This window comes from Oncorhynchus gorbuscha, linkage group LG21 (genome assembly GCF_021184085.1).
Source record: "Oncorhynchus gorbuscha isolate QuinsamMale2020 ecotype Even-year linkage group LG21, OgorEven_v1.0, whole genome shotgun sequence".
Taxonomy (NCBI): Eukaryota; Metazoa; Chordata; class Actinopteri; order Salmoniformes; family Salmonidae; genus Oncorhynchus; species Oncorhynchus gorbuscha.
Genome location: NC_060193.1, coordinates 5,976,118 through 5,990,088, shown reverse-complemented (window position 1 = coordinate 5,990,088; position 13,971 = coordinate 5,976,118). Strand labels below are relative to the sequence as shown.

Below are 13,971 nucleotides of genomic sequence, written 5' to 3'. Positions count from 1 at the left end.
GTTATGTCAAAATTACTTAAAATTCTGGCAAATTAGTTCGCAAAGAGCCAGGCTGCCCAAACTATTGCATATACCGTGTCTCTGCGTTCAATGAACGCAAGAGAAGTGACACAGTTTCACCTGGTTAATATTGCCTGCTAACCTGGATTTCTTTTAGCTAAATATGCAGGTTTAAAAATATATACTTCTGTGTATTGATTTTAAGAAATGCATTGGTGTTTATTGTTAGGTACACGTTGGAGCAACAACAGTCCTTTTTCGCGAATGCGCACCGCATCGATTTATATGCTAGCTAGCAACTTACCTTGGCTTCTCACTGCATTCGCGTAACAGGCAGGCTCCTCGTGACGCAGGTGGTTCGAGCGTTGGGCTAGTTAACCGTAAGGTTGCAAGATTGCTGACAAGGTAAAAATCTGTCGTTCTGCCCCTGAACGAGGCAGCTAACCCACTGTTCCTAGGCCGTCATTGTAAATAAGAATGTGTTCTTAACTGACTTAAAGATTACATAAATGTGTTAACATTTTTTTTTTTTCGATTTTCAGATTGTTATGGAAACTTGAAATCGGCCCAAATTAATCGGCCATTCCGATTTAATCGGTCGACCTCTAGTCAGAAAACAGCTAGGGGGACTCTAGTTCTCTGTTCTCCAAAAACATATCATTAAGTATCCGACCACAGAAGGGTTTGACCTGCAGCTGGCGCTTGTCGAACGTTCTCTGACGCACATCCACACACTTGAGGTTAGGTTGAAGTGCGACGCCGAACTCGGTCCTTCTAGGAAACAAAGGGGAACCAAACAAAAGGTTCCTACCTATTTAACCACTTGACAGGGCTTAATGACTTGGTTCTGTGCGAGCGAGGGCCACTGAGAGAGAGATAGAGACAGAGTCTCCCCCTCTTAACCATGGGAACACCCTTGTTGACACTCACAGTCAATTGAAGTTACCTTAATTAGCGAACTTCTAACGTTGACAAAAAGCCTTGACGTAGATCGTGACATAGGCTACGCCATAGGAGCTTCTTAAAACGAAGACTGCGCGCATTCTTCCTCTGATTAGCTGTACATTTCTCCAATCTATTCAGAGCTTTTCTACCCCTCTCCATTCTCTGTTCCTTCTCTAAGGATCAGCTGAACCTTGGTCTGTATAAAGAGAACTATTGGAATTGAAGAGGGGGGGGGGGGTGAATGGAAAGAGGACGGTTGGAGTTTTGGGAAGAGTGGTGCTTTGTTTTGAAGAGAAATGGAAGAGGGGATGATGGGTGACGCAATCTGTCAACTGTTTTGTCTCTTGAAGATTGTGTGTGTGTGTGTGTGTGTGTGTGTGTGTGTGTGTGTGTGTGTGTGTGTGTGTGTGTGTGTGTGTGTGTGTGTGTGTACATTTGTGTGTGTGTTTCATGTACATTTGTGTGTGTGTTTCATGTACATTTGTGTGTGTGTTTCATGTACATTTGTGTGTGTGTTTCATGTACCAGGCCCAGGTCCAGCGCTCTCTGGACAGCGCTGTGTCACTCCAACAGAGGGCTGCGGTTGGTCGACGGCTGAGGAAGGAGGCGGGACTAGGGGCGGTGTCTGACATTGACGGACAGGGCAGCAGCCCAATGTCTGAAAAAGACTCTGGAGTACTGGATGTAGAGGATGAGGAGGATGAAGAGGTACTTGTTTGGGGATTGTTTGTGTGTGTGAGCATTTTTTTTTTTCAGGGGAAAACCCATTGAGACCAGGATCTCATTCAGAAGCCCTGATCACAGAGTAGCACGACAATAAAATACAATATTAAAACAGTGATCAATACGATATGAAACGGTGATCAATATGATATGAAACGGTGATCAATATGAAACGGTGATCAATACGATATGAAACGGTGATCAATATGATATGAAACGGTGATCAATATGAAACGGTGATCAATATGAAATGGTGATCAATATGATATGAAACGGTGATCAATATGATATGAAACTGTGATCAATATGAAACGGTGATCAATATGAAACGGTGATCAATATGAAATGGTGATCAATACAATATGAAATGGTGATCAATATGAAACGGTGATCAATATGAAATGGTGATCAATATGAAATGGTGATCAATACAATATGAAATGGTGATCAATATGAAATGGTGATCAATATGAAATGGTGATCAATATGAAATGGTGATCAATATGAAACGGTGATCAATATGAAACGGTGATCAATATGAATCATAACGGTGAACGATACGATATCAAAACCTTGGTCTACTTGGTGACCCCTCCAAGCTTGTCTCTCATTTCCTTCACTTCTCCATCTGCTCCCTCCTTTGAAGCTTCTGTTAGCCCCCCCCCCCCCCCCCCCCCCCCTCTGCGTTTTCCCCCTCCCCCTTTCCTGTGCCAGGACTGAGACAATGTGCCAGGACGGAGTCAATGTGCCAGGACGGAGACAATGTGCCAGGACTGAGACAATGTGCCAGGACTGAGACAATGTGCCAGGACTGAGACAATGTGCCAGGACTGAGACAATGTGCCAGGACTGAGACAATGTGCCAGGACTGAGACAATGTGCCAGGACTGAGACAATGTGCCAGGACTGAGACAATGTGCCAGGACTGAGACAATGTGCCAGGACTGAGACAATGTGCCAGGACGGAGTCAATGTGCCAGGACGGAGACAATGTGCCAGGACGGAGTCAATGTGCCAGGACGGAGACAATGTGCCAGGACGGAGACAATGTGCCAGGACGGAGACAATGTGCCAGGACGGAGACAATGTGCCAGGACGGAGGCAATGTGCCAGGACGGAGGCAATGTGCCAGGACGGAGGCAATGTGCCAGGACGGAGACAATGTTTCCAGGGCAGCAGTAATGGTGCAACTCCACTTCACCCCTTGAGAAATATGCACCAAACAACTTCGTTAAGTGTATGAAAAGATCTCCTTGGCAACAACATCAAGATTAATGGTAGATTTCTGTAGTTTTATTTTAGATTAATGGTAGATTTCTGTAGTTTTATTTTAGATTAATGGTAGATTTCTGTAGTTATTTTAGATTAATGGTAGATTTCTGTAGTTTTATTTTAGATTAATGGTAGATTTTTGTAGTTTTATTTTAGATTAATGGTAGATTTCTGTAGTTTTATTTTAGATTAATGGTAGATTTCTGTAGTTTTATTTTAGATTAATGGTAGATTTCTGTAGTTTTATTTTAGATTAATGGTAGATTTCAGTTTTATTTTAGATTAATGGTAGATTTCTGTAGTTTCATTTTAGATTAATGGTAGATTTCGTAGGATTTTAGATTAATGGTAGATTTCTGTAGTTTTATTTTAGATTAATGGTAGATTTCTGTAGTTTTATTTTAGATTAATGGTAGATTTCTGTAGTTTTATTTTAGATTAATGGTAGATTTCTGTAGTTTTATTTTAGATTAATGGTAGATTTCTGTAGTTTTATTTTAGATTAATGGTAGATTTCTGTAGTTATTTTAGATTAATGGTAGATTTCTGTAGTTATTTTAGATTAATGGTAGATTTCTGTAGTTATTTTAGATTAATGGTAGATTTCTGTAGTTTTATTTTAGATTAATGGTAGATTTCTGTAGTTTTATTTTAGATTAATGGTAGATTTCTGTAGTTTTATTTTAGATTAATGGTAGATTTCTGTGGTTATTTTAGATTAATGGTAGATTTCTGTAGTTTTATTTTAGATTAATGGTAGATTTTTGTAGTTTTATTTTAGATTAATGGTAGATTTCTGTAGTTTTATTTTAGATTAATGGTAGATTTCTGTAGTTATTTTAGATTAATGGTAGATTTCTGTAGTTATTTTAGATTAATGGTAGATTTCTGTAGTTATTTTAGATTAATGGTAGATTTCTGTAGTTATTTTAAATTAATGGTAGATTTCTGAAGTTTTATTTTAGATTAATGGTAGATTTCTGTAGTTTTATTTTAGATTAATGGTAGATTTCTGTAGTTTTATTTTAGATTAATGGTAGATTTCTGTAGTTTTATTTTAGATTAATGGTAGATTTCTGTAGTTTTATTTTAGATTAATGGTAGATTTCTGTAGTTTTATTTTAGATTAATGGTAGATTTCTAGTTTTATTTTAGATTAATGGTAGATTTCAAAGTTTTATTTTAGATTAATAGATTTCTGTAGTTTTATTTTAGATTAATGGTAGATTTCTGTAGTTTCATTTTAGATTAATGGTAGATTTCAAGTCAGTTTTATTTTAGATTAATGGTAGATTTCTGTAGTTTTATTTTAGATTAATGGTAGATTTCTGAAGTTTTATTTTAGATTAATGGTAGATTTCAGTTTTATTTTAGATTAATGGTAGATTTCTGAGTTTTATTTTAGATTAATGGTAGATTTCTGTAATTTTAGATTAATGGTAGATTTCTGTAGTTTTATTTTAGATTAATGGTAGATTTCTGTACATTTAAGATTAAAAGATTTCTGTAGTTTTATTTTAGATTAATGGTAGATTGGCACTCCTAGATGTCCCATAATCACTATTTCTTTTTTTATTTTAGATTAATGGTAGATTTCTGTAGTTTTATTTTAGATTAATGGTAGATTTCTGTAGTTTTATTTTAGATTATGAAGATTTCTGTGTTTTATTTTGATTAATGGTAGATTTCTGTAGTTTTATTTTAGATTAATGGTAGATTTTTAGTTTTATTTTAGATTAATGGTAGATTTCTGTAGTTATTTTAGATTAATGGTAGATTTCTGTAGTTTTATTTTAGATTAATGGTAGATTTTGTAGTTTTATTTTAGATTAATGGTAGATTTCTATAGTTTTATTTTAGATTAATGGTAGATTTCTGTAGTTTTATTTTAGATTAATGGTAGATTTATAGTTTTATTTTAGATTAATGGTAGATTTCTGTAGTTTTATTTCAGATTAATGGTAGATTTCTGTAGTTTTATTTTAGATTAATGGTAAATTTCTGTAGTTTTATTTTAGATTAATGGTAGATTTCTGTAGTTTTATTTTAGATTAAGCGAGGGGGCCGAGACGGAGCGAGGGGCGGGCCGAGACCAGGGACGGTGCAATTTTAGGGGCAGACCAGGGGGAATGACGAGGGGAGGGGCGGGCCGAGGCCAGGTGAATCAAATAAAATTTTATTTGTCAATACGCCAAATACAATGGTGTGTGCATTGATTTATTAACCTCTTGCTCCTACCTGGCACGCAGGCGTTCCATCTAGAGCTCTGGAAATGCAAATGCACTACGCTAAATGCTAATAGTATTAGTTAAAACTCAAACATTCATTAAAATACACATGCAGGGTATTGAATTAAAGCTACACTATGTGAATCAGGCAACAAGTCAGATTTTTAAAATGCTTTTCGTATGAAATATATTAAGCTATTATCTCATAGCATGTAACACCCCAAAAAGACCCGCAGGGGACGTAAACAAAATAATTAGCATAGTCATCGCTACACAAACCGCACATATAAAATATAAAACATTCATTACCTTTGACCATCTTCTTTGTTGGCACTCCTAGATGTCCCATAATCACTATTGGGTCTTTTTTTCGATTAAGTTGGTCCATATATAGCCTAGATATCGATCTATGAAGACTGTGTGATAAACGGAAAAAATAGCGTTTTACGTAACGTCATTTTTTAAAATTCAAAAAGTAGGCTGATAAACTTTCACAAAACACTTTAAATACTTTTGTAATATACTTTAGGTATTAGTAAACGTTAATAAGCGATCAAATTAATCACGAGACAAATGTTTTCTGTAGGTCCGTCTTGAAATACTGTCCATTATTTCTACAAAATATTCGGAATATAGAAAAAGCCTGTCTGTTCGTTTGACCAAGAAACAAAGAATTGGCAAATGACAAGACTGAATATAGTAGGCTGTTATTACTGCAACCTTAGCCCTATTTAATGTCTTTGCCCATAACAATGGGTTAGCGGCGGATGGATATATTTTTCCACTTTCAGTGATCAGATTTTCCTGCACTTTTCAATTAAAGCAGTTCTGTTAAAGTCACAGCATTTAACCAGTTGTATAAACGTCTAGTGTTTTCTATATACTAATCATTATGTTTATACATATTTGAATATAGTAGGCTGTTGTTAGCGATTTTTACAATGCGAAATATTGTAGGAGGAATAGTTAGGCTGTTTTGGCTGATTTTCATGGGGCTACAGACGACAAACAATCTGTTCCCTTCCATTTCAGGCTGTGCTGATAGACTGTTGACAGACACATTTTGAATATAGTAGGCTGTTCTTACCAGAACCGTTTTCATGTTCATATTGAAAATAGTAGGCTGTTGTTAGCTCTGTATAACCTCCCAGTCATGTATTGGGACCATGTCTCAGGACTGCCTGACATGATGACTCCTTGTTGTCCCCAGTCCACCTGGTAGGCTGTTGTTTACTGTTCTGCATTATTATTGGACCATGCTGGTCATTTTGACATACATCTTGCTTGCTGTTTGGGGTTTTAGGCTGTTTGGGGTTTTAGGCTGGGTTTTTACAGCATATTGAATATGAGTAGGCTGTTATTAGCATTATATTTATATATATATATTGAATATAGTAGGCTGTTATTAGCATTAGTTTACATATTGAATATAGTAGGCTGTTATTAGCATTAGTTTAGCATATTGAATATAGTAGGCTGTTATTAGCATTAGTTTACATATTGAATATAGTAGGCTGTTATTAGCATTAGTTTACATATTGAATATAGTAGGCTGTTGTTAGCATTATAATTATATTCATATTGAATATAGTAGGATGTTGTTATTAGTTTACATATATGTTTACATATTATATATATATATAATATATATTATATTATATATTATATTAACATCAACTATTGTTTATTTAATTTCCAGAAGGCACTGTGATGCCAAAACGTTTTATTTAGTTTTATACATTGTGTGTATTCTTTGTTTTCATAGCTTACACTATTCACTGTTAGTCAGCACCTCTACACTAAATAAATGTATCTGGGTGTGTGCCAGTTTATGATATTTATTAGACTAATATTGAAAAGTACAAATGTTTTGGTTTTACCGTACAGCCCTCTACGTAGTGTACAGATAGGGCTAGTCTGGGTAACCATTCATTAAAATTAATGGTTACCCATTATGGTTCGGGGGGGTAGAAGCCTGCTCGGAACCTGTTGGTCCGAGCCGGAAAGAGAGATGGCAGAGGTAGGCAGAAAACCTCTTCCCGTGCCAGGCAGGAAGAGTACATAAAGTTTGAGACTGAGGGAGAACAAAAATTGTAAGGGCTCAGTCAAGGCTACGGAAAGAGACTACGGAGGGAGGGAGAACAAAAGGTAAGGGCTCAGTCAAGGGAAAGAGACTACGGAGGGAGGGAGAACAAAAGGTAAGGGCTCAGTAAGGGCTCAGTCAAGGGAAAGAATGCGGAGGGAGGGAGAGGATAGAAGGGCAGGGTGGCACCTCTTCTGTGATCTCCTTCCAGTCCAAGGCCGCCCTTTTTTGACAACCTTTCAAACCAAGGCATGACCCGAGTCACAACCTTCTGCCCCCGTGTCGCCCTGTTCTTAACCCCCCGTGTTGACCTGTTCTTAACCCCACCGTGTCACCCCTGTTCTTAACCCCCTGTTCTTAACCCCCTGTTCTTAACCCCCGTTCTTGACCTGTTCTTAACCCCCTGTTCTTAACCCTGTTCTTAACCCCTGTTCTTAACCCCCTGTTCTTAACCCCTGTTCTTAACCCCCTGTTCTTAACCCCTGTTCTTAACCCCTGTTCTTAACCCCTGTTCTTAACCCCCTGTTCTTAACCCCTGTTCTTAACCCCTGTTCTTAACCCCCTGTTCTTAACCCCCTGTTCTTAACCCCCTGTTCTTAACCCCCTGTTTTAACCCCTGTTCTTAACCCCTGTTCTTAACCCCTGTTCTTCCCCCTGTTCTTAACCCCCTGTTTTTAACCCCCTGTTTTTAACCCCTGTTTTTAACCCCCTGTTTTAACCCCCTGTTTTCCCCCTGTTTTTAACCCCCTGTTTTTAACCCCCTGTTTTTAACCCCTGTTTTTAACCCCCTGTTCTTAACCCCCTGTTCTTAACCCCCCGTGTCCCCCTGTTCTAAACCCCCTGTTCTTAACCCCCTGTTCTTAACCCCCGTGTCCCCCTGTTCTTAACCCCTCTTGACCCTTTCCCTGTTCTTAACCCCCCCCCAAAAAAAAAAGCATTCCCTGTGTTTTTCTTAACCCCCCCGTGTCGACCTGTTTTTAACCCTCCTGTCCAAGGCGGTGCTGTTCTTAACCCCCCCCCCCTGTCGACCTGTTCTTAGGCCAGTACATGAAAGGCTGGTATTGTCTTCCCTTGTTCTTAACAGCCCCTGTTCTTAGGCAGGACCCCCTGTTATTTCCCATACTCCCCAACTGTCAACCTCTGCCCTAGCCAGTGACTGACCATTGACCCTTTCCCTGAGGGTCAAATGTTATGACTTGTACCCTGCCCCCCCAATCAAAAAAACATTCATTTTGTTTTTCTTATTGTGTGTTTTTCCCCTCCTGTCCCAAGGCGGTGCTGTTCTAAGCTGGCGGTGTTCCTAGGCCAGTACATGAAAGGCTGGTATTGTCTTCCAACTTGCTTTTTAACAGCTAAGGAACTGTATTCCACAGAGCTATAGGCAGGATGGGGTCTGTCTGTCTATGCGATTGTCCAGAAACATCAGCTGTCTTAACCAAAAGCGACCCCAATGCCACCAGTGTAGTGACCCAGCCAACCCTTCTACCCGCTAGAGAGGGTCAAATGGTAAGGTTGTATTGTACCCTGCTGTATTTTTCCTCCAATCAAAATCAAACTTCATTTTGTCACATAAGTGTAGACTTTACCGTGAAATTCTTTACTCACCGAGTCAATGTGGAGGTTATATACAGGGGTGTACTGGTACAATGTGGAGGCTATATACAGGGTATTACGGTACATAGTCAATGTGGAGGCTATATACGGGGTATTACGGTACAGAGTCAATGTGGAGGCTATATACAGGGGGGTCAGTGTGGAGGCTATATACAGAGTCAAGTGTGGAGGTTATATACAGGGGTACCGAGCCAGTGTGGAGGCTATATACAGGGAGTCAGTCTGTGGGGGCTATATACAGGGTATTACCGAGTCTGTGTGGGGGCTATATACAGGGTATTACGGTACAGAGTCAATGTGGAGGCTATATACAGGGGGTACCGGTACAGAGTCAATGTGGAGGCTATATACAGTCAGTGTGGGGGCTATATACAGGGTATTACGGTACAGAGTCAATGTGGAGGCTATATACAGGGGTACCGGTACAGAGTCAATGTGGAGGCTATATACAGGGAGTACCGGTACAGAGTCAATGTGGTGGAGGCTATATACAGGGGGTACCGAGTCAGTGTGGAGGCTATATACAGGGGGTACTGGTACAGAGTCAGTGTGGAGGCTATATACAGGGTATTACGGTACAGAGTCAATGTGGAGGCTATATACAGGGGGTACCGAGTCAGCTTGGAGGCTATATACAGGGTATTACGGTACAGAGTCAATGTGGAGGCTATATACAGGGGGTACCGAGTCAGCGTGGAGGTCAGGTAATTTGTACATGTAGGTGGGGGTGAAGTGACTCAGCATAGATAATAAACAGTGAGTTGCAGCAGTGTACAAAAGGGAGGGGGGGGGGGTCAATGTAAATTTGTCCGGTGGCCATTTTATTCATTGTTAAGCAGTCTTAATGGCTTTAGGGTAGAAGCTGTTAAGGAGCCTTTTGTTCCTAGACTTGGTGCTCCGGTACTGCTTGCCGTGCAGTAGCAGAAAGAACAGTCTATAACTTGGGTCACTGGAGTCTCTGACAATTTGATCAGCTTTCCTCTGACACTGCCTATTGTGTAGGTCCTGGTTGGCAGGTAGCTTGGCCCAGTGATGTACTGGTCCGTTTGCGCGATGCCGAGCAGTTGCCATACCAGGCGGCGGTGATGCAACCGGTCAGGATGCTCTCGATGGTGCAGCTGTAGAACCTTTTGAGGATCTGGGGGCCAAATTTTCAGTCTTTTGAAGGGGAATAGGATTCTGTCGTGCCCTTTTCACTACTGCCCTGGTGTGTTTGGACCGTGATAGATAGTAGGTGATGTGGACACCAAGGAACTTGAAACTCTCGACCCGCTCCACTTCAGCCCCTTCGGGGTTAATGGGGGCCTGTTCGGCCCTCCTTTTCCTGTAGTCCACGATCAGCTCCTGCGCATGCTTTGAGTACACGTCCTGGTAACCCATCTGGCCCAGCGTCTTTGTGAATGTTGACCTGTTTTTAAAAATTTTGTTCACATTGGCTACCGAGAGCGTTAGTCATCCAGAACAGCTGGTGCTCTCGTGCATGCTTCAGTGTTGCTTGCCTCGAAGCAAGCATAAAAGGCATTTAGCTCGTCTGGTAGGCTCGCATCACTGGGCACTTTGCGTCTGAGATTCCCTTTGTAGTCTGTAATAGTTTTCAAGCCCTGCCACATCCGACAAGCCTCAGAGCCGGTGTTGTCCGATTCAATATTAGTCCTGTATTGTCGCTTTGCTTGTTTGATGGTTCGTCTGAGGGCTGGATTTCTTATAAGTGTCCGGATTAGTCTTCCGCTCCTTGAAGGCTCTAGTCTTTAGCTCGATGAAGATATTGCCTGTAATTTTCTGGTTGGGATAAGTACGTACGGTCACTGTGGGGACGGCGTCGTCGATGCACTTATTGATGAAAGCCGATGACTGAGGCGGTATACTCCTCAATGCCATTGAATGAATCCTGGAACATATTACAGTCTGTGCTGGAAAAAACAGTCCCGTAGCGTAGCATCTGAGTCATCTGAACACTTCCGTATTGTGCAAGTGACTGGTACTTCCTGCTTTAGTTTTTGCTTGTAAGCCAGAATCTGGAGGATAGATTTATGGTCAGATTTGCCAAATGGCGGGAGAGGGAGAGCTTTGTGTGGAGTAAAGGTGGTCTAGGATTATTTTCCTTCTCTGGTTGCACATGTGACATGCTGGAAAAAAATAGGTTAAACTGATTTATGTTGCCTGCATTAAAGTCGCCGGCCACTAGGAGCGCCGCTTCTGGGTGAGCATTTTCTTCTTTGTTTATGGCCTTATAGAGTTGGTTGAGAGCGGTCTTAGTGACCGCTTCGCTTTGTGGTGGTAAATAGACAGCTAACTATAATACAAATGGGAACTCTCTTGGTAGATGGTGTGGTCTACAGCTTATCATAATGTACTCTACCTCAGGCGAGCAATACCTCAAGACTTCTTTAATGTTAGATGTTGACTTGCTCAAGTTGCATTGACTTGCTGTATTTTTCCTACTACCTCCCCTCCCCTGACTGACGGATGTATGTCTAGTCTCCTTTTCTCTCCTTCCACTCCTCCCTGCTGACTGCATCCCTGTTTCTCATTCTCCCCAGATCTCTTTCTAGAACATTTCCTCCCTCCATCCCGCCATTATTGTGTTCAGACCCATTTCTGCACTTCCTGTCTTCTCTATCCCTCGTTCCAACCCTGTTTCTCATCCTTCCCATATCTCTCTAGAACATTCCCTCCCACAATCCCTTCCATCTAAAGCTCACCAGAGTAGGTATACATTTTGTTCTTTGAAGTTTTCTCATGTTCTTCTCTCAAAAAATGCTCCTTGGTGTCCCAAATTACACCTCTATTCCCCATATGTGACTCACCACCTGGATTCAGTCTTATGTAGCAAAATTTGAAATGGTGTGGTTTACATTAGATGAAAGCAGAGACTCAGAGCTACCATATGGTATATATATGAGGAATTGTTCCTCAAATGCAGTGTATGATATGGACTGAGGAAATGTACAAACTATGGCATAAGGGAACGACAAGAGACCCGTCATTTTGATTAAGACATTAATGAGCGAGTTAGGACGGACGTAGTCAATATAACTATTTGTTCAGCACTTTTGAAATGTACAGCGACAGAATTCAGAACATGGGCTGTTCTTACAGTATTCTCCCTGTACGCCAAGTCAGAACCGTAAGATAAATAAAGGGGGCATATAAGGAGACAGTTAAAGCTCTTATAATATTCGATTACATTTCTCTAAAATAGGTTATAGGCTACATGTGCACCACCAAGTCAGAACAGTAGGCAGTGGTTATGAGAGGGAAAAGGGACCAAATTATTAGGGTGAGGCACATGGGCTACTAACAGCTTACTACACAACATACACTTAGTCTTACTTTCTTAGCTACAGTATATGTATCTCCCTGGCATATTACATATTGTTGTGTTGTGCTCACTTGAACAGGAAGTGGCGCGGCGGTCCTTTTTATGGGCAAATTTTGTCATCGAAGAATCATTGAAGAAAGACAGAGGACATGTATTTACATGTTGGATGACCGTTCACAATGTATTTTCTCAATCTGAGCTCGTTCCTCCCGACTTCCCAGTTATAATGCTTGCAGTTAGCCACTGTCACCCATTCCTTCCAAACCACTCATTGTTGAATTTGCAATTTATCATGTTTGTCCAATGTAATGTTTGTCCAATGTGTAATGTTTGTCCAATGACCAATCAAATACATAATTTTCTCTGTCGTCGTCAATGACCTCGAGCCTTCTTGGCAGCGCCCAGGGGGCTTGAATTCTTTAGCTCTACCCTTAGACTTGGTGGTGAAGTAGTGTCCCCATGAGTGACAGAACACAGAGCCAATCATGGTGCAATGCTCCATCTTTTCTGCTGGCTTGCCCCGCCAGCACAGAAAGCACTGAGCTAGGCTGAAACACCTGCATTTGGGAGCTGCCTTCCTCAAGAAATGTTTGTATGCGGCTTTATTAACTCAATGATATATATGTATATATTTTTTTACATTGTTTACAAACTGATGTGACTCGTATTAATGCCAAAATAACATGCAAAACAGGGAAGCCCCCCCCTATCTTTTTATTAAAAAATAAATAATAATTTGGCAAAAAATGTGAGGCTCAAAACAGGTGGGGCTGTGCACTGAATGACTGGTCATTAGAGGCGGGAGAGAGGAAGAGAGGGGGGAGAGGGAGAGGGAGTATCTAAGACTGAGCAGAGTGGAGAATAAGAAAAAAAAACACATCTATCTAAGACTGTGAGCAGAGAGTGGGAGAGGAGGAGAGAGAGTAGCTATTGGAAGGCCAACAAGCGTGTTGTTGTCTGTTCTCTCAGGGGTACGTCAAGGTTTTGGTGGAACAAAACGTTACCCTCTCATCATTTGTTATTAATCTATGTTTGGTAGATTAGATGTTATTGATTGTTGAGTGCCTTCAGAAAGGATTCAAGCTCTGTAAGGTCCCTCATTCCAACAGCGAATTTAAAACACAGATTCAACCACAAAAACCAGGGAGGTTTTCCAATGCCTCGGGAAAGAAGCCTTGAGAGATTATTAGTAATAAAAGGCAGACATTGAATATCCCTTTGAGCAAGGTGAAGTTATTAACTACACTTTGGATGGTGTATCAATACACCCAGTCACTACAAAGATACAGGCGTCCTTCCTAACTCGGTTCAATATAAGGTTAAATGTCTTTTTATATGATTTTATAGAAAACTGAGGATAGATCAACATTGTAGTTACTCCACAATACTAACAAATGTTTTGTTGCAATAAGGCAGAAAGTAAAACTGCAAAAAAATATATAATAAAATAACTTTATGTCCTGAATCCGACTGAGTATCACTCGTCATATTTATTTTTAACCCCTTCTCCCCAATTTCGTGGTATCCAATTGTTTTTAGTAGCTACTATCTTGTCTCATCACTACAACTCCCGTACGGGCTCGGGAGAGACGAAGGTTGAAAGTCATGCGTCCTTCGATACACAACCCAACCAAGCCGCACTGCTTCTTAACACAGCGCGCATCCAACCCGGAAGCCAGCCGCACCAATGTGTCGGAGGAAACACGGTGCACCCGGCCCACCACAGGAGTCGCTGGTGAGACAAGGATATCCCTACCGGCCAAACCCTCACTAACCCGGACGAC

The 13,971-nt window shown here is 40.7% G+C and overlaps 1 protein-coding gene across 1 annotated transcript in view; it reads left to right on the top strand.

Moving 5' to 3' along the window:
- Positions 1 to 13,971, top strand: part of exoc6b (exocyst complex component 6B) — a 182,494-nt gene that overhangs the window by 53,183 nt on the left and 115,340 nt on the right. The window contains 1 exon segment of the mRNA XM_046320331.1: positions 1,474 to 1,653. Within this exon segment, the coding sequence (XP_046176287.1) occupies positions 1,474 to 1,653 (180 nt within the window).